At 38.9% G+C, this 25,183-nt stretch overlaps 2 protein-coding genes across 2 annotated transcripts in view; both read left to right on the forward strand.

Moving 5' to 3' along the window:
• Window positions 1-16,318, forward strand: part of LOC137605101 (skin secretory protein xP2-like) — a 20,191-nt gene extending 3,873 nt beyond the window's left edge. Inside the window, exons 2-13 of the mRNA XM_068329514.1 lie at window positions 800-864; window positions 2,074-2,227; window positions 4,709-4,779; window positions 5,511-5,994; window positions 6,335-6,438; window positions 6,603-6,729; window positions 8,483-8,533; window positions 10,541-10,567; window positions 10,952-10,972; window positions 12,643-12,759; window positions 13,458-13,517; window positions 13,629-16,318. Of these exons, the coding sequence (XP_068185615.1) occupies window positions 800-864; window positions 2,074-2,227; window positions 4,709-4,779; window positions 5,511-5,994; window positions 6,335-6,438; window positions 6,603-6,729; window positions 8,483-8,533; window positions 10,541-10,567; window positions 10,952-10,972; window positions 12,643-12,759; window positions 13,458-13,517; window positions 13,629-13,684 (1,337 nt within the window). The 3' untranslated portion in view covers window positions 13,685-16,318. The remainder of the gene's footprint in view (window positions 1-799; window positions 865-2,073; window positions 2,228-4,708; window positions 4,780-5,510; window positions 5,995-6,334; window positions 6,439-6,602; window positions 6,730-8,482; window positions 8,534-10,540; window positions 10,568-10,951; window positions 10,973-12,642; window positions 12,760-13,457; window positions 13,518-13,628) is intronic.
• A 459-nt stretch (window positions 16,319-16,777) lies between these two features.
• Window positions 16,778-24,241, forward strand: arsh (arylsulfatase H). The gene is made up of 11 exons (XM_068330104.1): window positions 16,778-17,041; window positions 18,884-19,039; window positions 19,362-19,483; window positions 19,586-19,708; window positions 20,059-20,261; window positions 20,568-20,788; window positions 21,233-21,369; window positions 21,699-21,836; window positions 22,122-22,281; window positions 23,109-23,230; window positions 23,551-24,241. Exons 1-11 carry the CDS (start codon window positions 16,989-16,991, stop codon window positions 23,952-23,954), a joined length of 1,839 nt encoding a protein of 612 aa, XP_068186205.1. The 5' UTR covers window positions 16,778-16,988; the 3' UTR covers window positions 23,955-24,241.
• Window positions 24,242-25,183: the final 942 nt, after the last annotated feature.

The following is a 25,183-nucleotide window of genomic DNA, read 5'->3' on the forward strand; positions in this document are numbered from 1 at the left end:
CAATCTTTTTAACTAATGCTCAGCAACAGAGCTGCTCAGCGTATTTAGCAAATTGTTTGAGCTATTCATTCTGGGACGACACCGTGTCCATTAGGAGGTCTAGTTACTGTTTCTCTTGAAAACTACATCTTACATTTTAAAAAAAATGTTAAATGGGTCTATTCATCTGGAAACCCACTCAGCTAATTTATAAAAGAACACAATGTTACTGACAGTCTCATGATTTCCAACATGTGCAAACTGGTTTGAGCTGATGCATTTTGCTGTCTGCCATGCGCTTCCTGTTGCATAATCTGTATTTTATTTTTTAATGATTTAAACAAGAAGATCAGGCCGGAAAGGGGTGGGTGGATGGGTGGGGTGGAGGTGAACAGTGGGCATACAGTGAGAGACAGGAAAGGGGTTGGGGAGGAAAACAGGACACAACAAAGCAGCAACAATTTACTGAACAATAGTGAACAGTAACAATCCTATCTGTGACTGACTGTTTATACTATTATCAGTCAGTACAGAGTCTCATCTAATGAAGCTTACTGCTCAACTCCGCCACACAATGAAGAGGACATCTGTGCAGGTTCTCTTTCCAGGTCATGGTTATCCAATGCTGTATAAGTCAATCCACTGGACTTTAAGAAAGTTTCTTAAAGGCGTTTCACCTCTCATCCAACAGGTTTCTTCATTTCTTCAGTTCTGAAGAACTAAGTTGCGTAACATTTATTGAAAATCTAGGCTTTCAGAGTAGGCAGATATTTGTTTCATTGTGGAAATGATGCACTTCTTTTTCCTGACATTGTTGCAGATGCACAACCAAATCCAAATGGTGAACCTGGTGCTGACGAGGACACAACTGAACACTCGGCTGAGGTGACAAATTCACGTTTGTTGATTGGTTTTGCTTTAACCTTTCATTTTTCAAAAGCAGCAGTCAACTGATGAATTGGTTGTGTGAAAATACTACGAACCAATCAGCCAGTCTTAAAAAAGAGACACCTCTAGAAGTGACATAAGAGCGAGTCCAAACGATCAATGACTAAATCTAATGCACATTTATTGCACAAGCAACCAAATAAAAGAAAAAAAAATAGCAATTAGATTATTTCTAACAATGCAAAATGACAGTGGGAAACACTATTGAATTACTGATCTTCAATTAGGTTCCAGTGAGGTGACTGACTGGGCCAATGGAGTAGCTTTACAGTCTGTCTGAAACAATTTGAGTTTGACTGGCTGTGTGTGTTTGGCATCATTGTTGTACTGAAATGTCCACCGTCATTTCATCTTCATCATCCTGGTATAGTAACATATTTTTATCAGGAAAGTCTCTGCACATTCTCTCATTCATCCTTCAAATACATGAAGTTTCCTTATACTGTATCCTGAAAAGAAGCCCCACCCTGTGATCTACCACCTCCACTGTATTGGTATGGTGTTTTGTTCCCATCTAACCAGAATATATTATACCAATAGTTTTCAGACTTCCACACCTGTGATGCAGCAAACTTCTATGTGCTTTTTTTTTTTTTTAGCAATAACTATAATTTTTTTGCTCCTCTGTCAGTAATCTTGTGGGGAGTACCCAGTCGTGGTGCATTTATGGTGAAAAATTGTTCTTTCCTTTTCCAGATTATGGCTCTAACAGTGCTCACTAGGAGATCCAGAAGTTGAGAAATCCTTTTGTAACCAAAGTCATCAGTATGTTTAGCAAAAGTACGGGTACAAAGGTCTGAAGAGAGCTCTTTGCTTTTAACCACCATGAGATGTTTCTTGTTTGACACCTTTTTATTGAGCTTATTACACATAATTTAATAATTGAACTCATTCATCTTGTTTTCTTTGTATTTATGGTTGACTTACGGACATCTGGTAAATTATTACCACCTTTAGAAACATATTTACTATGGAATCTGGTGAGTGGTCAATATTATTTTAAGGGCTGTGCAAAAAAAAGTGATGATTTATCACCAAGGTCTATGTTGGTAACAATTGTTTAAAGATGTATTTTACCTCAAAATCTCCTTTTCAAAAGTATAACTTCAAGAAACATAAATGAAGTACATCTGATGCTGATCACAGGTAATACCACCAGTGGTTAATGACCCTGAGCCCAAAGGTGACCAGGAAGCAGATGCAGGCAAACCAGCGGATTCTGTCAATGTGGAAGAAACCTCAGACACAAAATCAGAGGCTGCCGCTGACGGAGATGAAGGGACTCCTGACAAAGCACAAGGTAATGAAGCGCTCTAATGTGAACATTGGAAAGATTGGTTGAGTTGAAATAAACACCTTCTGTGCCTTTTTAAGATGAGTCTGACGCAATACAGTAAATTACTTCCCGTAAACCTTTTTCTGGGGGCTTATTTGTACTGTTTCAACCCCTGCATATGCTGTACAGTCCTTTATAATAGCGTGTAGTCATGTCAGAGACACAGATGACTCACTGGCCTCCAGGGAAAACTGTGGCAGAGAAACAAAGGGAGTTAAGTGTTTGGGGGGAGAAAAAGAGAGGAAAAAGGGGAGACTTAAGGAAGGGAAGGAGGGAGAGAGCAAGGGATTTGTGTGTGTGTAACAATTCTTTGCTGCCATACTAACACAAACCAGAATCCCATTATCTCAAAGTATGAGAGTGACTGTGAATTTGAATGTGAACAGCATTTATAGTCTTAGTATTATCTGACTTAAAAAAGGAGCTTACATTGTGTGCTTATTTGCGTGCGTGTGTGTGTGTGTGTGTGTGTGTGTGTGTGTGTGTGTGTGTGTGTGTGTGTGTGTGTGTGTTTGGGGTGGGGGATGCATGAGTGTGTGTGTGTGTGTGTGTGTGTGTGTGTGTGTGTGTGTGTGTGTGTGTGTGTGTGTGTGTGTGTGTGTGTGCGTGCGTGCGTGCATGTGTGTGTGTTTGTTGCTGAGATCGTTAGATGAGGAAGTGGCAAACTGATACGTTGGAACAGAATGTTCTATGGGTTGCCAAGGGAAGGAGCGTTTGAATAAGAGTCTCTCTCTCTCTCTCTCTCTCTCTCTCTCTCTCTCTCTCTCTCTCTCTCTCTCTCTCTCTCACACACACACACACACACACACACACACACACACACGAACACACTCAAACACCCAGAGTACATGTCTTGAAAAACTGCCAAATCACTTCCACATTTATTTTATGTAAAAATCTAAACACACCCATTAAAACACACACAAGCCCATCATCAGAGATCCACGTCTGACGAATGAACGTTCAGTCAGTTTTCAACAGGGAGTTAACATGCTCTCACACCGATACCAGTTTTGGACACACACACACACACACACACACACACACACACACACACACACACACACACACACACACACATACCGACAATATTGTACCACACACATATTGTACCGACAGTGTTGTGTATGAAGCACAATATTTTGTGCAGTGATTAATGTTTGTGTTGGACACTATATTGACACAGTGATATTTACTGAAGAAAAGCAGACGGAAAAAAATAAGAGTGCATGCTGTTAATGCTACCATGTATGTGTCATTTTCACAATTCTGTGCATGTGCACGCGTGTGATGTGATGCTTGAGTGAGAAGAGGCATCAGTGCAACTTATTTCTTGAGAAATTCTTCAGCTGTATCGGTGCCACTCTCCCTGAAGACTTCACTGACTCAAATTACGGGACTGAGTTATGACACTGTGCAACCTAAGAAGTCTTATTACTAATATTCTGTTTTTTCACATCTCTCATGCCTGGCATAGCTTCGAACAAATACTGTCATTCGTGACTTTCTAGATACTCTCTAGATAGGTCTATCTCTACTTTAGACCTTGTTGTTTGTATTTGAAAGAGGGAGCTGCTCCGATGGACCAGCATCAGGGTGTTGCTGAAGTCAGCAGGGCAGAGAACGATCAAGTCTGTCCACGGTTTGCTGATTCAGCTCCTAACACGCAATGGGGGAATCTCACAGCGCTTGTTCAAACACACACAAACATAATGTTCACTCACACACACAATGACAATGACATGCTCTTTCTATTTTCCATTGGTTTACAGTTACCGTTACAGTGCCAGTACATCTGTCAGACAGTTGTGGCTGAAGCCTTAACATCAGGGACCAATCAGATCTGTGTGTGTGTGTGTGTGCGTGCATGCGTGCGTGCGTGCGTGTGTGTGTGTGTTTTCGGACCAATGGAGTGATGATAGTTTTGAAAAGTAAGGACCATTTAGTTTCTCCTCACTCTTACTGCTGCTAAGAAGTTGGAACTTTGTTTCAAGGGTTGGGTGTTTGGTCGCAGTAATATAAGTACAACTACTACATGATGGCAGTCACATGTTTGGACACACCATCGTCATCGCCATGTAAGAGAATGTGATTAATCCATATCATCTTAGAAACATATGAGATGGATCTTTTTCATTATAAACATGCAGTTTTTAATATAAATAGTTTAATTAGTCACTACCAGTCTCACATTATGTTAAATCTATCTTAAACTGGAATAAGTTTTTGTTGTAACACAATCCAGTGTTCATTGGAGCCAGCTTTAAGAATGCTGTGTTGTGAGGTTGCATTGGTCTAAATTTGGGTTGCCACATGTTTGCTTCACTCTTTTATTTTTCAAAAAAGAAACTACTAAAACAAATTAGTTGCATTGAGTCTGTCAAGGTGTTTATTGAAATCTAGGCATTCAGGGTAGTCATATATTTGTTTCTTCCTTCTGTACAGATGCACCTCTTTCTCCTGAGGCAGATGCAGTGCCAGAGGATGAACAGGACACGACCAACCACACATCTGAGGTGACAAATGACATATTGATGAATTTGATGAATCAGTCATGTGAAAATACGTGTGTCAATATAATGAATGGGTAAATACAATGCATATATAATGCAAATATAATTTAGCATTACTGTGACGTTGAAAGCATATTTGTCTTATCCCTCTTCCTTAGTTGACACCCTACATAGCCAATAGGATTTTAAACAACATTGACACATTAAATGCATATCATCCATATCAGTGGTCCCTAACCTTTAGGGTGTGGCAGATAAAAACAACAAAATAATACGATATGACCAGCATGAAAACAATTTTTTTCTACATGTAATAATAAACGTGAATCTACTGTGCATGCAATTTCATAAGCGGGGTCCTCGTAACTTTACGTTCACGTTTGTTATTTGTTCGTTTTACTAGGTTAGGAGTTTCAATTTAGTATTAATCAAATCTGTGTTAGCAGCTGGAGTGGTACCTAGTCATGTGACCGAGGCAAGCATCTTGACAAGTGTCAAGAATGACTCATAGAAAGGTGTGGAGGAGAGAATCGGGTAATTTCCCAAAACTAAACATCAATTAGAATCAGATTACAAATAAAATGTAAATAATGTAAGTTACTGTATTCTTTCTGTGTGGTCTGGTACCAATTGACCCACGGACTGGTACCGGTATTTTGTTTTTCCTGGACATTGTCTTTATGCCAGCATAAATTGAAGAAATATATGATGTATTTTTTTATACCTGAACACAGGTAATGCCACCAGTGGTGATTGCTCCTGAGCCCAAAGATCCTGCCAATGGAGATACTTTAGATTCTGAAACTAAGAGTGAAGGAGCACCTGGTGCAACAGACCCAGTGGCCCCCGCACCTGGTGAAGCAGACCCAGTAGCCCCCGCACCTGGTGCAACAGACCCAGTGGCTCCCGCACCTGGTGAAGCAGACCCAGTGGCCCCCGCACCTGGTGCAACAGACCCAGTGGCTCCCGCACCTGGTGAAGCAGACCCAGTGGACCCCGCACCTGGTGAAGCAGACCCAGTGGACCCCGCACCTGGTGCAACAGACCCAGTGGTCCCTGCTCCTGGCGAAACAGACTCAGTGGACCCCGCACCTGGTGAAACGGACCCAGCGGCCCCCGCATCTGGGGATACAGAAGCTAAGGATACCAAAGCAAGCGGGGATGCAAAACCTGCAGCTACTGCTGAAGGAGATGAAGACCCCGGGACTCCTGATAAAGGTGATTTTATGCACATTGGAAAGGGGAGTTAATTTGCAAAAAAAGCCCATCTGTAGATCCCTTCATTTAATTTTTTTTTTTGGGGGGGGGGATCATACTGAAACCTCGCACTGGCAAAAGTGTATTGCATTAAAAACAATCTCTGAATATGATGCAGGGAAATGTTTTCAATCAAATAATTTTTTCTTGCCACATAAATCAAGAGCTCAAGAACAGTTAACTTCGCCTTTGTAGTCATGCTAGTATTATTTATCGTGAGAAGTAACGGTATGATCAAGAGCCATTCATTGATCTTGAGTTGTCTGAATCTTGTCTGTACTGGTTTCGCTGTACTGGCCAGAGCCTGCAGCTGTTCCAGGGGTCAAGGAGGACGCGACTGAGCCAGACGCTAAGAAGGCAGACGAGGAAGTCACCGACACAAAGGAGGGGCCTGCTCAGGTGGAGGTCCGTAGATGTTTTAAAAAGCCTTAAAAAAATCTAGTTCAATCCTACTGTGTGATATAGATATCGATCAAGTGTCCACATTTCAGTCATGATGCAGTCTATAACACTGATATCATTAATGTTTTTTCCTACATTTTAATCTGTGTAAAATACATTTTTTATAGACCCAAAACTCACCAGGCAATGAGGAAAAACAACCTAAAGCGGATGCTGACCCAGCAGATGTAGTGATTGTTCCAGATGTGATCCAACCAGAGGTCAGAGCAGATGTCAATGCCGAAATCCCTCCGGGTAAGAACATACCTGTTCTGGTACTCCACTACATGCACTCATCACTTATGTATGTGTCTTTCATGAAAGCAAGACCCTGCATGCATAATAACCCCATAAAGACTACTGCCCCAAGACAGCAGTAAAGAATTTCCAAAGCCAAATTTAAATTAAAGTGATGCAAAAAAAAACCCAACTACAAATGTTTAATGAAACGGGTTTAATAAAACAAACATGCAAAACCTTTGCATGTTTGTCTTCAAAATGACAAGTTATAAGCTAGAGTAATGTGAAAGATGATTTGGTACTAGAGTACCAAGTTATTTTCCCCATAAAACCAGATTAAGGCTAGACTTCAAGACAAAGTATTTATTTAACTCCAGTGAATCCAGAGAGAATCTGAACTGTTTAACTGATGGCTTGAATGGAATGAATGTTTTTTCCACATTAGTAGTAATTATAAGAGAGGACTTCTGAAACTTTGTTCTGTGTGGATACTGAAAACTTCCTTTATTAACCTGGAACTCCAAGTAATACCCATACAATTATTTGTGCTATCATTTTGGATCATCTGGTTTTTGTTTTTTTTCCCAAGAAAGTACATGTTGTGCTTTCATGAGATATCATGTGTCATTTTTCTATTAAGCGGAACTCCTCCTTATTTCATAGGCGAGCTAATGAAAAAAAGATGTGCCTGTTGAAAAGCATAAATACCTTAGGGAAATTATGAGGTGAGATTTTGGACACACCCAGTTATCTCTTCAATCAAAAGTGTTATGGTTTGAGAAAAGGAACCTCCCAAATTATCTCAGTGTGATTATTTATTTATTTCTTTAAGTTTCACCCAATATTATTTCACTTTTAATATAATGACGTTCTCTTTTACATTGTCTTTTGTTCCTGATGTTTCTAATTTAAACTTTTCATGTGACTTGTAATGTTTCTTTTGTCTTTACCATGAACTATTAGGACAGCCCTTATTCTATGTCTTATGGATATTTATTCATGTGTTTGGCTGATAGTTTCCCTCTCTTGCCATATAGCAATAAGGAAATGGTTGATATTTTCAAATGAAAAGAGGCAGCGGAACATTTTTGTTTTTGTTTTTTGTTTCATTGATTAAAAAAGAGATTATTGGAAAATATTGAAAGAGGGGAAAATAGGGTAGAAGAGATAAAAGAAAGGACATGACTGTAAAGCAGTGAAGAGTAAAAATGAAATAAAAAAGGCAAATAAATTAATTAAAAGATAAATGAGGGACACAAGTCAAGAAGAGCATAAATAAAGGTAATATTAAATGACAGACATGACAGCACCCTGTCTAGTCTAAAACTGTTTTCACACTGACTCATACTGTCGAAATCACTTGGGTTTTCCCAAATAAAGAGTATTGTACCTGACAAGACTTGTTCACAACACTGATGTCACGCCCTACAGATAGTGTTTCAAAGTCGACTGTATATTGAGGACACCTCTGGAAGTCATTCATGCAGGTCCACTAGGGACCAAAAGTGGGACTGTGTCCATTATGGTTTATATATTCATTAAATGGTTGATATTTTCATTAAATTATTTAATGTCAAACAGTGACATGAGTGTGTCAGAGATATGACATATTTTTGAAGAACATCTGGAGGTGGTCCCTCTTGGGTGGGGGTTTTGTTCTTAATGTGTTCCTAATGTAACATATGTTCATTATATATTGCTTACTTCCTCCTGTCAGTAATATGTAAATATTTTTTCACATGAATTCATTTGAATGATGCACAACCAGTGGTGGAAAGACCAATACATCCACAACAGGACAACACTTTGGAAATTGAACGTGAGTAACTTCTTAACCATGACTGCTGCTTTTCACCATTGCAACGTTCAACCAAATATTTCCCAATAAAAAAAAAAATCTGAATATTTCAGAAACCTGCTACACATTTTTTGGTCTAGGTCTCTAGGAGAAAAGACAAAAACCTAAATAGTGACTTTGAGAAATCATGCATTCAAGAGAGATATATCTTATATCATTAAGTCATTATTGAAATATTTAAAATTAAGTATAGATATGCTCAGTTTTTAGGATACTAGAGCAAGAAATTATCTAATATTATCTTCCCAAGCTACACAACACCATGGATGCCTTTTGTTATCAATCTGCAACTGGATTTAAATATTGTGTCAGCATCTCCTTTATGAGGAAAAGATACAATTACAATATTGTTTTGTAATTTGACAAATACGTAGAAAACCCCAATATGTAATTGTAAGTAAAGTGCAAGACATTCCCTAATTAAAACCATCATCAATCTCTAGACTGGTTGTCAGCTGTACCCTGTATTACTGGACCCTTTGCTATTTGTGCCTCTAGATAATAATGAGCTAAGCTTTTTTTTCTCTTTTTTTTTCCACCTTCAAACATTGGTTTTCCTGCTTTTTTGCCCTTTCTTTTATAACCTCAGCATATGTAAACATTAACATTGTTGAATTATTGTGTTAAATACTGAGGCATCCAACTTTATGCTGTCATTTTAGTCCGTCAAAAGAAAAATGACAGCTCTACCAAGCAGCCTGTAGCGTGTGGCTAAGACAAGTATAGACAATCTTCTGGATGACTCTTCTTTACTCTCCTCTAACTTAATGAGTTTTGTTCCCATGACAAGAGAATCGAGTGACTCATTACTGCATGATCCAAAAAGAAAAACTTTAAAGAACAATTTACCCAACAGAAACATTTCAACATCATTTCATCTTCAGTCATACTCACCTTCACCATGTATCCACCATGTGGAAGCTGAGTCATCTGGGCTCTTATAATCATTATAATCTCATGAAAGCCATGCTTCTTTAGTGCTCTGTCATTAAGGGCTTTGTCAAGTTGAAGCAGGCAGAGCGCAGCCGTGTCGTCACAGGCAAATACAAACACGCAGCAGACAAAGCCAGTGGTGAGCTATTTACCTTTTGGTTCAAATATAAAAGAGAGAAACCAAAGGTGTGTTTCCCACTCAATTTTTTTTTCAAATTTCATTTCATTTCAGCTTCTCCGTGAGAGTTTGTGCAGTTGTCTTTGCTTGGTTCAGATAAAAACTCTAGACATCTCCATGCCTTCACGATATAATTAGAAATAGAAATAGAATGACACTTATGACAGCACATACTTTAACCAAAGACCTCCTCTTTACTTCATTGGAATCTCATTCAGAAAATTAAATAACCCTATGACAGACAGAGCAAACTACTCCCTATGAAAATAGCTTGTGAATCCACATTTACATCCAGCGAAGTAGTGATGTATTGTAATTGTCAGCGTTTGTGTGTTCTACAAAAATGTATAGGTTAGGGTAAAATATTGAATTCAGGGGTGTCGCGGGATGTTGCAGTCTCTGACTGCCTTGTTTTATTTGGATTCACAGCAAAATGCACATAATCACACATAGTTACTAATCTCCCAAAAATGCCGAGTTTTTGTCATTAAAATTATATTATTCTTATAAAAAAGAAATGGAAAGAAAATTTAAAAAAATATCCACGTTCCATCTCTCGATGACAAAGGAAGTGACAAAAAAAGGCAAAGATCTACTCCTTCATCCTGATCTGCACTTTTTCCACCAAGTTTCATGGACATACATTGAATAGCTTTTTGCTAATCCTGCTGACAAACCAAGCAAACAAATGGACACAGGTGAAAACAAAACCTCTGTGGTGAAAGTGTCATTCTAGCTTACCTAGTCTTCTTCTCACCCAGCACTTTAACAACTATCATTAGCATGTTTAAACCTAGAAAGATGAAGTGTTTCCCCTGGTAGTTACTCATCTCTTCTTATTCTTTCTTCTTCTACAGCACAGGTTGCTGGTGCCACAGGAGAAGGTAAGGCATTTTGATGAAGTAAATATGTGTGTTACAAATATGTATACTAAATACAAAAATAGTCATTTCATGTATAGAACACTAAAACATAGGAAATGTAGTCATGTAGTTATGCTGCATTTGTTCTGTTCTGGTATGCATGTTAATTTTCCAGAAGTCAATTTCAATTCCTGAGTCTGTCAGAAACAGATGGAGTGGAATAGCAGATGTCTGTTTGCACCTCTTAAAATAAATAGTTTTTCATGTGACGTGTAACCTATATTCATCTGTTTACTTGCATTTACTTGTCATAGCTAGCTCATTCCAAAGATGTTTTGAGATTTTGCCGTGTTGAACCATTTTGTAAAAGCTGCTCACTGCGTTTGTGTTCTTTTCTCTAAACAGTGGACAACACTGAAGCCAAAGGTAAAATATCTTTCTGCACTTTTTTGTTTTGTTTTGAACACATAAACCCACATAAACTCACATGCACTGCAAACATACCTGCTGAATAAGCATTCCCCTATTGGTTTTGACTTGTTTCTGCAGCTGTGCTTTGGAATTTTAACTGTTACAGTTTACAGTTTTACAGATGAACTTTTTCTTTTCTTTTTTTTTGGCAAAGGCTGTCATTTTTAAGCAACCAGTTTTTAAATATATCATCTTATGATCATGTCTTATTTTAGTTTCTATTAAACGCAGTTTAATATTAGCTGATATGAGCAATATTTTTAAAACTTTGGCAACAATTTGGCAACAACAAAACATTCAAAGTTGGGAAATATTCTACTTGGAATTGTTTGGGTAACTTCACAGGTAAACACAGGTTCAAACACAACAGGTCATGTGTCACGGTATGATAACAACATTCCTTAAAAGGCTCATCACTCACATGACAGATGGGGTGAGATTCACCACCCGATGAAACAAAAAAGCTGTTGTTATTGTTCTAAGGGCTTTGGAGCACATTGTGAAATAGTTTTTCTGTTTTCATCTATGGTTTACACAATGTTCCAACTGAATTGGAATCAGTTTTGTTATATAAAAGGCTAGTGAGTCTTTCAAAGATTATATAAAAGCAGACAATCAAATATTTAAAAAAAAAAAAATCATGTTCTCAGTACTTCCATTTGTTTGGATGCAGTTGATTGCATCGGAACATAAAGTTAAAGTGAGAGTGTATTTACACAGCCCTCTGGAAAACAACTCACGCTACATACTTCATCCATACAAGTACAGATAAGTGATTTATTGATAAACAGTACTCTTCTGTACTCGTGACCATGTGATAGATTCTTCTGATCACATACATTTTCCAAGGATTTCTGTGCGCAGTTCCCGAGTGCATCTTGTGAGAATATCTTTTTACACTATCGTGCATCCATCTTTTTACTTTTAAAAAATTGGCACGTCTCCACTGCGATTTTTGCTGTTATGCCCATGCATGTTTTTACATATCGATACAAACCTTCACTTCCTTTTGGTGACTCAGAATTTTTTAGCTTTGATCCACCTGGTGTCAGTGACTCATTCACTTTTGTAGGTAATATAGGAACATTAATTTTCTCTGACTCATGACACTCCCTTAATTTCCATAGTTTATCATGCGGGCCTACTTGTTCTTTCATGATGGTTCTGACTCATCCGTTTTGGTGATTCATCTGTTAACTGTAAACTCCTGTATTTCAGTGGTATAGGTAAAGGACAGAGGTTTTTACTGTTGTACGACCTAGACTGTCATTTTTACTTTTCGCTATCAGCTTCAGTTGTTGTAAATTTAAAGGCTTCATCCTTGTCATTTTTCCATCCAATTAAATGATTATATTAAAGGTAAATGTTATTATATTTCCTATAATGCTGTTTTATTGTACTTCAATACTTCATTACTTTTACTTAAACATTTGGAATTAAAGCCTGACACACAGTACAGTACAGTATGCCTTTCATTATTTTTTTAGCACAACATGACACCCAGTGGTGAAAACTAAACATTACAGTCCTCACAAGTAGACACGAAAACAGTCACATTGGTTTCAAGTTCAAATGTCCCTTTCAAATTATGTGAATACATTTTCTCTCCTGTTTATTTCCTACAGAGTCCAGCTCCAGCACTTTAGCTGGAATCCTCAGTGCTATCATCGTGGCTGCAGTGGCAGCAGTTGTGGGATACTTCATGTATCAGCAGAAGAAACTGTGTTTCAAAAACAGACAGGGTAATTATTGGGGAAAAAACACAACTCCTCACCTAGACTCTTGAACAGCTTTCATAATATTTTCTAATACTGATCACGCTTTTGATAAACTAGCACAAGGGACCCAAAAGCACAACATGAGGGAACTGAATTTTGGATTTTAATTGAGCAGAGTTCAAATAACCAGGTAGATAGTCCAACACTCAAACAAATAAGGGATAGACAACAGACATAATCCAGAGCTCACGCAAGGTCAAAACTAGATAATCAGGTAACAAGACCGGACTACCAGAAAGCAGTATAAACACTGCTATAAACTGTTTAATACTAAACAGCCCTTTCTTGTATCTGTACAACCCTAACCCTAACCCTAACCCTAACCCTAACCCTAAATCTTGTATCTGTACATGACAAATACAAGATTTGTATTTGTCATGTACAGTTTAGCTGTACCGTTGACAGAAATTGCAAATGTTGGACGTTTCAGAAAGGATTAACGTTGAGGCTTTACAAAGGAACTAGAAGAAACACATCCCTACAGGAGTGCTCATAAATAATCAGAGCTGAGAACCACTAGCATTGTCTGAAACTCTCCTCTTAGTACTTTTTCTTTTGTTGTTAATTTATTATGAGGTAAATGAAAGCATGTGGAATCCAAACAGACATATAGAGAGTACTTCATTTTGATCTTTTTACATTTGTGTCTCTATCTGATTCAGATGCTGATCCAGAAGCTGCACGCAAAGCTGATGCAGCAGAGGCTCAATCAGATCCCCAGGGTAGGACCAGACACCCGTGCAAACACATAATGAACCTGTTTTCAGATTATATGGACAAACAGATCAAATGGATGCAGCCCTCTGAGCTGAGTTTTTTTCTTCTTTTTACAGTCCTTAGCAACCTGTTGAATTCATCTGAGACCAACAAAGACCACACGGCTGCCTGAGCCAACATCCGGCACGCAGCGTGGCAATTTCACTGTTAGGCTCCATCGTCTGTAGAGCTTTATGGCTGTGAGGTCCCTCAGTAGGGCTGTGTGTGTGTGTGTGTGTGTGTGTGTGTGTGTGTGTGTGTGTGTGTGAGTGCGCGCGTGCGTGCGTGTGTGTGTGTCCACATGGTTGTTAATTCTTGTATGTGTTCTTACATGTGGGAAACATTCCATGTAGTTACAAAAGTAAAGGCAAGTAGACAGGGCCATTATTATTGTTATGGCATAAGAATTTATAAAAGATATTGTCTAACTTTGTACTCAAATCCAGTAATTTTTTTTAGTAACAGGATTTTAATCATATTGAATCTAAAATTAAACATTGTAAATTACTATGAACCAGTGACACACATATTGATTATATATCAGTTTTACATTATACTGGCCCCCAACCTTTTTTTTTTTTTATTGATTCTGTCATTGTTTTCATCGCCCACATGATTGAGAAAATCCATATGGCACAGTCAAGTACAGCATATTTATCCAGTTCAGTGTCATTTTATTTAGTTTAAACAAGGATTATCAGGGCTTCAAAAACAGCCACTGTATGTTCTGTACTCCGGCCAACACTAATAGTACTGGATAATTATTCTGGGATGCTGGTGATGCTGTTACATGTTCCATTGTGTGTTCAGTGGGCCGCCAATGTCACTGCATGCGTGTGTGCTTATGTGTTTGTGTGTTCTTTTTAAGCGGTGAAAGGGCTTAGTTAGTGAAACCACTTCTCCTCAGTCAGTTCTGTGACAGAAATGACACCGAGTGACATTTCCAATGAAAGAACAGAAAATCAAAAGGAAACAATCTCCTGCTCAGAACATATCAGTTTATTTGACAACATCATCTCCCCGCTTTTTGAAGAGAATATGTGTATTTTGAAATGTACTGAGGTGAGCCGAAGTGAAGTCTTGTGGAACCTTATTTCTGTCAGTGGGTGGATGTTCACCTGAAAAAGACCAATTTGAAAAGTAGACATGTGTTAGACATTGTTCTGGTGTAGTGCGTGTCAGTCTAGTTGTAATGCAGTAACTTCTCCTCTATAGTGCCTTTTACTGATGCAGCCTGACTTGACCAACCTACAGACACACAAGGGTGGAGAGCTGGGGCAATAAAAACAGACAAAGTAATATGTGAATGTATAAAACTACGTAAAGATGAAAATCTAAGAATGTATGATCTTAATAAAGTCATAGTTGATCATTTCAATAGTTGAAAAGACTGCCTGTACTACTTCTGAAACTGTGAATTGATTGCACATTATAGTAACAGCTGCTGTTCACATTGGTCCAGTTCGCTGCATGATTCCCAGTATTTTGAACTAATATCCCATTCCAGACTGACCAGCCGCCGTAAATTGAGTGGCAAAACTCTCCTCATTGTGCTGTTGGATTGAGCAAGTCAATTGCTGTCACAATGTTTTTTTGTATCATTCACATTTCCATTCATCTTTTTTAAATATGAATTTTACATTTCGGCAGTTGTGCCCCCTGAGCTGGCACTGACAGATTTAAGTCAATATTTTGCTGTGGTATTTTGTGATCATTATTGTGAAATGCCTCTCAAGCAGGGTTACAGCATTAAAAAAAAAGAAAAAAAGTCAACATTTATGAGGCTGTAGCACAAAAAAAAAAAATTGAATGTCTTTATGTTGCCTTGCAGTTTTGTACTTGCTCTTCTCCTTTAAACTTTGAAATAGGGTAATGGGGCCACATAGGGCTGCAGTTCATATAAACTGTGTTACCTGTTAAGCACCATATAGCCGCAATACAGGACAGAGACTGTTGTTAGTCTAGCCTCAAGACAAGTGATTATTAATGGAATGTGATGTCACACATCAGTTAGTCCTACTGTACAAACTATGGGCTGGATGCTGTGTCAAGGCTCTGTTCGAAATGCCTTCTTAACATGTTGCCTGTGATGAACTGAGTTTGTGTCTAAAATTTCCTACTGCATGACATACTGTGATAATGCACAAGACATCCGTTAAGTAAAAGTACAAGCTGTCAGATATTGCCACCGTTGCCTTCAAATCCTAAAATGCTTTTTTTCATGCAGTACTAGCCCACCTCTGTGCACTGTAATATAATAAGTGCACTATAATTTTGAGTTTTAAGGAGATTAAACAACAATAAAACTAAAATTAAAACAAGGCCTGCATGTCTTGTATTATAAACATTTAGGCCAAAGCCAGTCAGATTCCTTGTGAGCACATGATGAGAGCATGACATCCAAATCCGAATGTAGAACAAGGAAATAGATTTTATCAAGTGCACTTCCCAGATTACGCGAGGGTATGGATCATTGGCACTGACCAGTCCTGCCTTATATCTGAGCGATGTCATCATCAGACAGGAAGGGATTATTCTGCAAGTGATTTCAATAACACAATCTCTATGGGAGAAGCACTTTCCTATCCTGTATACATCTTGATTCATTAGAGGATTCACAATCTAATTTAGATTCTTTCTTTTTATTTAAATATTCTCTGTTTTCATTGTATGTAAGAAATTGTCATCTTCATTTTTGCCAACCTGTTTTGTTCTTCTGAAATTGTGTAAATAATGTTTGAGGAGTCAATTAAACAGTTTCTGTGGGTGTTGGACTTTTATTCCATGTTGAATATATTTAAATAATGTGAGGCATGCCATTTATTTTAACACACACTGGGATTTTTATACTATGCTATACTTGTCTTGAAGAGGGATCTTTACATAATGATTTATGGCAGATGTTTTTATTGCCAGAGGAATCCCTACAAGTGTGTGTATTTCACACACACACCCACACACACTGCAAGCTCCTTAAATGCACTACTGTAACAGGACTTTAATGACTTGTTTGGATCAATGAAGGGATTGATCTGAGTCCTGGGGCGTCAGTCTGAATTGCGCTCAACTGAATTATAAACCAGTAAATTTAATTATTAAAGTGAGGTTTCCATCTTTTGGGAGACGAAAGAAGAAAAGTGGCGGATGGGGAAAGTTTGACCCCACATAGTTCTCGGTCCACAGATCGACGCTGTTTACGCGAGAGCTCGGATCATAGCCGCGGGTCATCTGAGGACAAAACACTGGAGATTAGAGCCTCTGAAGGCGTGGAATCATCATAATTCACTTACAGCATAACACATAGATCTGTTCAGATTAACTCCGATTAACTGAACCCCGAATCGATCTTTTCCTGTGCGGTTTCAGACCACATCTGAGCGTGTGTTGCGTGTGCGCGCAGCGTGTGTGCGCAGAATGTTCCGCAAACCTAAAACGAAATGTTGATCCTTTTTTTCTCTCACAAGGACTCGGTGCGTCGTTTCACTATGAGGTGAGTGACCTGTATGGTTTTTAAGTATCGATAAATGATATTTCCATTCATGTTTGACATAGTTCAAAGTGTCACTGAAGACAGAAGAACGTTTGTATTTCGGGCATTCGGGCAATGAAAGAAAAAAAAACCCAACAACTTCCCCTTCTCTCTCGTTCGGCATTAAAAAACAAAGGAATTTTCCAGCATGAAAACTTTGATTGTGACAGCCAGCTGTCCCGCGACGCTGACTGTGGCTGATCAACAGGATACAACGGGCTGCTGGCGTGAATTCACCCCAGAAACCGACGTAGGAACCTCCTGTTACCGCGCTACCTTCTCTTCACGGCCGCTCCCTCTCTCTGTCCACCGAGCAGCTCGCTCGACCACAGCTGCTGCCGGTCTCCCCAGGCGACGAGCATATTGTCCACCTCTATGGAAATTAGGATTAAAAAAAACAAAACAAACAAACACACCGCTGTATCATTACATACACGGTGAGGTGAATGAAATGCGGAAAGAGGAAGAGATCTGGTCTGCGGGTTTGTTCAACACATGATCACACCCGAAAACAATCCAAGATCAGACGAGGTAGACAGACTGAAACATCCCGCGACACCCCTGAATTCAAAATTTTACTCTTAATACATATTGTTGTGCCTCTGGCTTCCTGCAAATGTTGATTTCATCATGTTTCAAAGATGAGTACCTAAAAAGGTATAAAAGTGAAAATTTGAGCTTGACCTAGTGTTTCAAGGTTGTGATCAAATTTTTACCCCCTTGCCTCCCTGAATATAACGCTGTTTGTTTCGTCTTTCTATCTAATTTGGTTCCTGACATACAGTATGTGCAAAAAATAAAACAAAACTTGAAATTTGACCTTGACGCAGTTTTTTTCAAGGTCAAGGTCATCATCACATTTTCATCCCCTTTGCTGCACGAGTAATGTGCTTTTTGTTTCATCTTTTTATCTGTAATGGTTGTAAAGATATTTGGTGGACGGACGGACGGACGGACGAACACGCAAACACTGACAGTTACAATACATGACCACTTCAGGGGACGTAACAAACCAGACTATATACTGGAAGTGTCGATCACCAATCAATCACTTTTCTTGTTGTTGCAGTTAAGCTTGAGTTCATCAGAAGTTGAACTCAAGCTTAACTGTAGCTACAAGGCAGTTTGGAAGACAGGCTAAACACAAATAGAAACATTTTAGTGCGATAAGTGATATTGTGCTTCAAAAGTGTGAACAAGAAACTAATTCTGACAGGTTTATTGTTTCATCAATTTTAGAGGAAATTTTTTTTTTTCTTTGAAATGGTTAGTTTAGTACATGTTCAAGGTGGTTTCAGGGACAGAGATCCACTGCTGGTTGAGTTAGAAAGATTAAAACAGCCGTACTGTGTGCTATGATTCATGGAGTCGCCCCAACAGGATCGACTGGTTCACTTCATACATTGTTAATATCAACCTTCAGTCCACCAGAAAAACAGAAAAAACTTTTAAGAAGCAGCCTGACAAACACTAAGTGACTACAAGCTTAAACCCAACCCAATACAATCTGACAAAAACTTTTTCTTTTTTTTTGCATGAGTTTCTGCTATGAAGCACCTTCTGTAAATATGCAGTATTTCTGCATTTACTTGTTCCTTGTACCTGAGTTTTTTGCAATGAGCTGTCTTTAGAAATTCCGTTGTACACTTGTGCATTTTATTCTATTCTATTCTATTCTATTCTATTCTATTCTATTCTATTCTATTCTATTCTATTCTATTCTATTCTATTCTATTCTATATCAAATTAATTTGTCAAAATTCTTTTAATCCTTACTCTCGTCCTTCGTTCTGTCACCCAAAGGTCTCTCCCATTGGCTCATTTTCGCTTTTCCGTGCTCATGTTAGCACTCAGCGCCATCAGTGGAGAGCAGACGGACAGAAAGCCCAACTTTGTCCTGATGATGGTAGACGACATGGGTATTGGTGATGTGGGTTGCTATGGTAACAACACCATCAGGTCAGTCTCTCCATACGCCATCTGGTTGTAGAATGTTTTGTGGGCATAAAAGTTCACTAATGAACTTATTTTATCATCATCCCAGCCTGCATACTGCTGTCCCAGTGAACTCTGCTGTGTCTACCCTGTGAATAATCAAAAGTCAATGTGTCAAGAAGAAAATAATACATCATACCGGCAAACACACCAAAATACGCACTTTCTTATAGATCCCCTACTGCAGTCAAACAAGAAAACCTCTCCTGCTGCACTCACCAGTCGAACGCACAAGCCCCTGTTCTACTTATGCAAAGTTGAAATTGATTTCATTGTGTCCCTGCAGGACTCCTAACATTGACAGGCTTGCATCAGAAGGAATAAAGCTGACTCAGCACATTGCAGCCGCTCCTCTTTGCACTCCAAGCAGGGCAGCTTTTCTGACAGGGCGCCATGCCCTCCGCTCAGGTGACAGACATCCCTAAATATTATCAGGCAGTTTCACATCCTCCTCACATTGTCAGAGCGGCGAGTGAAGGTGTGCTCCCTATGGGTTTATTTATTGACTAGGGATGGACAGCGTGGGAGGTGCACCGGTCCTACTGTTCCTTGCAGGTTCAGGTGGACTTCCACCAAATGAAACTACGTTTCCCAAGAGGCTGCAGCAGCAGGGATACACCACCGGCCTAGTGGGTGAGATAACAGCATCTTACTGTTTATTCACCGGACCTCATTAGATCATTTCCTTCCACCTTCCACCAGCAGGCAAAGGAGAAGAGACACATCAGCAGTTTGAGATTTTCAGGATGGAAAGAGGTCACATGTTGCTGGTTGAATGTAGATAGTATATAATATGGGAAATAAGATCTTTTTTGGGGGGAGGGGGGGTGGAATTGAATCTCCATGTTATTGGCAGCATACAAATCCAGAAGGGTTTTTTTTTTTGAGATATGCTGTTTGGCACAAGTAAGAAAGATGTCTGGGAGTATGTGGGATTTTGAAATACAACAATTAATCCACTTCCTCTTTCTGTATCCCTAAAGGTAAGTGGCATTTAGGTGTCAGCTGTGAGCGCAGAGGAGACCACTGCCACCATCCTAACCAACATGGCTTCAGCTACTTCTACGGCATGCCTTTTACCTTGTTCGATGATTGTCAGCCTGGAAGAGATACTGTTATAATGGAAGAAGTCCAGGTCTCACTCCAAATTCTCACTACGTTGCTTGGAATTGGACTCATCACATTGGTAATGGTGATATTGTCTCATTTTCTTCTTGTAGAAGTTATCTGACGAAGGTACATTTGGAAAAAAAAGCAACACAAACTGACTGAGCTGGGTAATAAAATTAAGAAGACAAACAATAGCTCAAGTTGTCAGACGAGATGCAAGAACAAACATTTGCTCTGCATCATGTCTTAAATAAAAATTACAGTTGCCAAGTTGACTATGGCTGGCATTCAGTCTCTAATTGTCAACCAGTCATAGTATATCTACCAGTGTTCAGTAAGCATGCATGCATATTGTCCAAACTCCGGGTCTATGTGTCTCCAGGTCTGTTTCCGTATTCTTGGCCTTCTTTCAGTCAGCCTGTTGCTCCTGACGGCACTTTTCGTTGTCACTGTCCTTGTAACCGCTGTGTGGATTATACCATTTAAACTCCTGCCGATATGGAACTGCATCATCATGAGGAACCAAGAGGTGATCGAACAGCCACTTACGTTAGAGACACTTCCGCAGAGACTTCTGGATGAAGCACTGGATTTCATGAAGAGGTGGGAGCAAAACAAGCTGCAGAGTTATGTTTTAACAACTATGGCCTCACCAGCATGAGATGCTACAGGAAGAGTTTGGCTCCTAATCAGACGAGTTTTCATACTTGAAGCATGTCTGTGGTTTAATCACTGTTTGACTAACGTGTCAGCACCAGAGGAATGTGTGAAGGTGAGAAGTAGTCCGGCTTCAAAGCTTGCAAGCTTTTTGATTTGACGTTTCGGTAAAAAAACACAATGCAGCTGTTCTTAAAATAAAAATAATTGTACAAAATGATTAATATCTGTAATGTGTAGCCCATCTCAGTTTTTACAGACCTCCTCCCCCAATGTGTGGTCATGCTTATACCTTTTCTTTGCCATATGTCACTTCAATCTGACAATTCTTTAAAATGACTTCTGACTTGACCTCTTCTTCCTGTTGTCTTTTCCTCTTCTTCTTTTCAGGAATGCCGATCGTCCATTCCTTCTCTTCTTTTCTTTCGTCCATGTCCACGTGCCACTCTTTATAAACCCTGCATTTGCTGGTAAAAGTCGCCATGGTTACTATGGTGACAACCTCGAGGAAATGGACTGGATGATTGGTGAGTGATCGCTATAAAGTTGATATGTTTGCATGGGCGTGCGTCAGAATATCTTTCATACTGCCCTCTGGTTTGAGGTAAACTGGTTTTACTAATAATTTTTTTACTAATAATTTTGCTAATAACTGCCCTGCAATGTGCTAGCAACTCATCCCAGGCGTACCCCGTCTCTCACCAGTAGCCTGCTGGGATAGATTTCAGCAACACCCGTGAACCGCAAGGTGGAAAAACAGCTAAAGATGAGCTGATTATGTTTGTCACGTCTACAAAAAAATGAATGGAAGGATAATATGCCACTTGCTCTAATGCTTTAAAAATGTGCTTCCTAGGTAAAGTAACAGACATGGTGGATTCCCTGGGCCTCACCAACAATACTCTAATGTACTTTACCTCAGACCACGGTGGACACCTAGAGTTGGTTGATGCAGAGATGGGTCAGACAGGAGGTTGGAACGGCATCTTTAAAGGTCACTTTAACTCTCACCCTTTATTTTTTAGCAGGTATCCATGTGATGGTCTGTTTTTAAAGTTTCAAAGCCATTAATAATTGGTGGAGCAGTGACATAATGTAAAGCTATTATTAATAATTTATTCCCTTCACGAAAACCCTCCAGGGTACTGACGGTTAAAGACTTCTCGTTATCATAATTATCATAGAAATTTGTTGCTTCGTTATACGGGCATTGCACAAAATGTGTACATTTGTGCTGTAAAATCATAATAATTGTGTTGCTTAATTTTCTCAACCACAGGTGGCAAGGCTATGGGTGGTTGGGAGGGTGGGATCAGAGTGCCAGGTATCTTCCGCTGGCCAGGCAGACTGGCTGCAGGAGAAGTCGTGGACGAACCTACCAGTCTCATGGACATTTATCCAACACTGAAATATTTAGCTAAGGACACACAACCAGATAGGTAATATCTGCAATTTGTATTGCATGTACTCTAATACACATAAGAGCCCCAACATTTAGAAAAAAAATGTTTTACAAATAGAAAGATGTGGAAATTCACAAATAATAATATAATATAATAATAATAATAATAATAATAATAATAATAATAATAATAATAATAATAATAATAATAATAATAATAATAATAATAATAATAATAATAATAGTAATAAAGAATCTAGATCTGTCATTTTATAGTCATTTCTAGGTATAAAAATAGAAAAGACCATAAAATTTCTTACAGAATCCATTTATTATGTTTTACTGATTACTGTGTGAGTGGTGTGGGACTCTGCACTGTCATTACAGAGCAAGAGGAGTCAAACCCAGACCTGCATCACACAGTCCAAAGTCATAGACTATGGACAAAACAGTCATATAAAATAGGTGTGATTGTCAAAGTGAATGGTTGGTTGTTTCTGCAGGTACTTTTCCTCTTGCTCAGTGTCAGCTGGAATGAGCTGAAGAGGATAAGTAGCCACAGAAAATCGAAGAATATTGTTACAAAAGTACCTCCTCAGAATAGGCTACCATTTGGGAAATTGGAAAATAGAATTTATGCTTTATAGGCAATGATTTATTATGTTATTATAGCACCTTCTGCAATAAATAAAAACTAAGAATAATAATCTAATTGCATGTGAGATTGTTTATCGCAAAGAAAAAGGTCTAGAATCTCTGTAAGTGATGTCATGGTAATGGTCTGTCAACTGACTTGAAAGCATTTTTGTATTTCACCTTCCACTTCTTTCCCTCTTCAACTTCTAAATTGTTCTTTTCTCCCAGAAATTTGGATGGTCATAACCTCATGCCACTGCTGGAGGGGCAGATAGAGCGGTCAGAGCATGAATTCATGTTCCACTATTGTGGAGTCGACATTAGTGCAGTACGCTGGCACCCACCTGGAAGTAAGTTCTACCCTAGAATAGAGCTAAAGCAGATGTGTATGTAAATAAATAAGCATATAATATGCACGAGGTAAGCGTTACGGTTAGGCATGTGTTCTTTAAGTATTGTCTCCTTGCAGTGTTTTTCTTGCAGCACAAGTTTTGTCATCTTATGACCTCGATGTTTCATAACCTATCATGGCTCAGTTAAATTTAGTGACACATCAGAATCATTTTCAAAGCCCAGTCATGCTGGAATTGAGAAATACAGTTGAGATATGCAGATCTATTATTTTAAACTGAGCTTTGACTTGTTTCAATGGAAAAATATTTCTATACAGGTGACTCTGTCTACAAAGTGCACTATCTCACTCCCAAATTTTCCCCCCCTGGAGCCATTGGATGCTATGATACTGGACTATGTTTTTGCGATAGAGAACAAACACGCCACAATCCACCAATGCTGTATGACATTTTCCACGATCCCTCCGAGTCCCGCCCACTGATGCCAGATACTGAGCCACGATACGCTGAAATCCTTCAACGTACTGCGCAAGCTGTGAAGAACCATCAAAACACCCTCGCTAATGAGCAGCAATGGGATGATGATGGTTCACAGCCTGTCGCAGGTGCAGGTGCACTAACCGTTGAAAGCCAGATGACAATGGACAAGATTGTATGGAGACCCTGGCTCCAGCCCTGCTGTGGGACATTTCCATTTTGTGGCTGCAAAGAGGAAAAGTAGCACTTTAGCTTGTTTACACATTTTTATGGTGCAATTTCATGGAGGAGATGGAGGAGTTTTGGAGGTCAAGGGTTATTCATGAGCTTCCATCTTTTTCCATCAAGTTCTCATGGTATTTAAAATTACAGAAATTGTCAAGAGTAAATGAATATCAAGAATATTGTCTGGTTCACTTCTGCTATTTACATCTCTATCATTCCTGAAGTGAAACTTTTATTCTTATTGGAAATAAACATTGAAAACAATGTTTGAAATTTGTGACAAAATAAAGAAGGCATTGAAGAACACTGACTGAATTTCTGTCTCTTAATCTAATTGTCTCTTCCTCTATGCATTAGTTTCTGTGATTACATACAGACTGACTATGACATTTCCAGGCATTTTATTCTCAAAATGTACATTTTTCTGGTGTCCGCAGACTAAACTTTCAAAGATAGAAGCTGATCCAAAATGCTGCTGCTAGGATTCTAACATGTAGGTGAAGTGACCACACGACACCCTTCTCTAGCTGTTTGTGAGAATTTGGATTGATTTTAAGCTTTTACTGCTTCTTTTTGAACCGTTGAATTGCTACCGCTAACTCCTATATAATTGATCTAGTATCTCCTTATGAACTTGACTTTTTAATACATTATTTTGCAATGTATTAAAAAGTCTTCTAGGGACTAACTAGAGGAAATGATCATTAAATTCAGTTAAACATTTCTCTCAAGAAGGAGTGACACTAGATTTGAAATCCTGAAGAGTAGTTTTTGCTGTTTGCCACTAGGGGGCAGACTCAGACCACGTTTACAGAGACTGGGAGTCTGCCTCCATTCTGGTACTCAGGGCTGTTCTGTGTGGCGTGTAATATTCTTCAGCACAAGGATTATGCATATTTCATGTGCAAACAGGTAACATATATTTTGATATTGTTGTTATTCATGCTTTTGCTTGAAGGTAAAAATCTGCATTTTTGTTTTTACCAAGGAAGAAAAAAAATCACAAAAACTCGACCCAGTCATATTTTTTCCCTCATGTCATCCTTCGTTCCCTTCATTTTCATCCAAATCTATTTGGAAACCATTTAGTACGTTTTCATCCAGAAAATTGTCTTTTCACTCACTCCCACCCCCTTTAGGAATGTCAGCACACAAGGTCATCAGGAGCATGGCAGCGCTCTTGGACAATAAGGCAGAGTGGACACTCTGCATGGATCTTCAGTAATAAAAGACCTTAAAAACCATGTG

This window comes from Antennarius striatus, chromosome 12, assembly GCF_040054535.1.
Source record: "Antennarius striatus isolate MH-2024 chromosome 12, ASM4005453v1, whole genome shotgun sequence".
NCBI lineage: Eukaryota > Metazoa > Chordata > Actinopteri > Lophiiformes > Antennariidae > Antennarius > Antennarius striatus.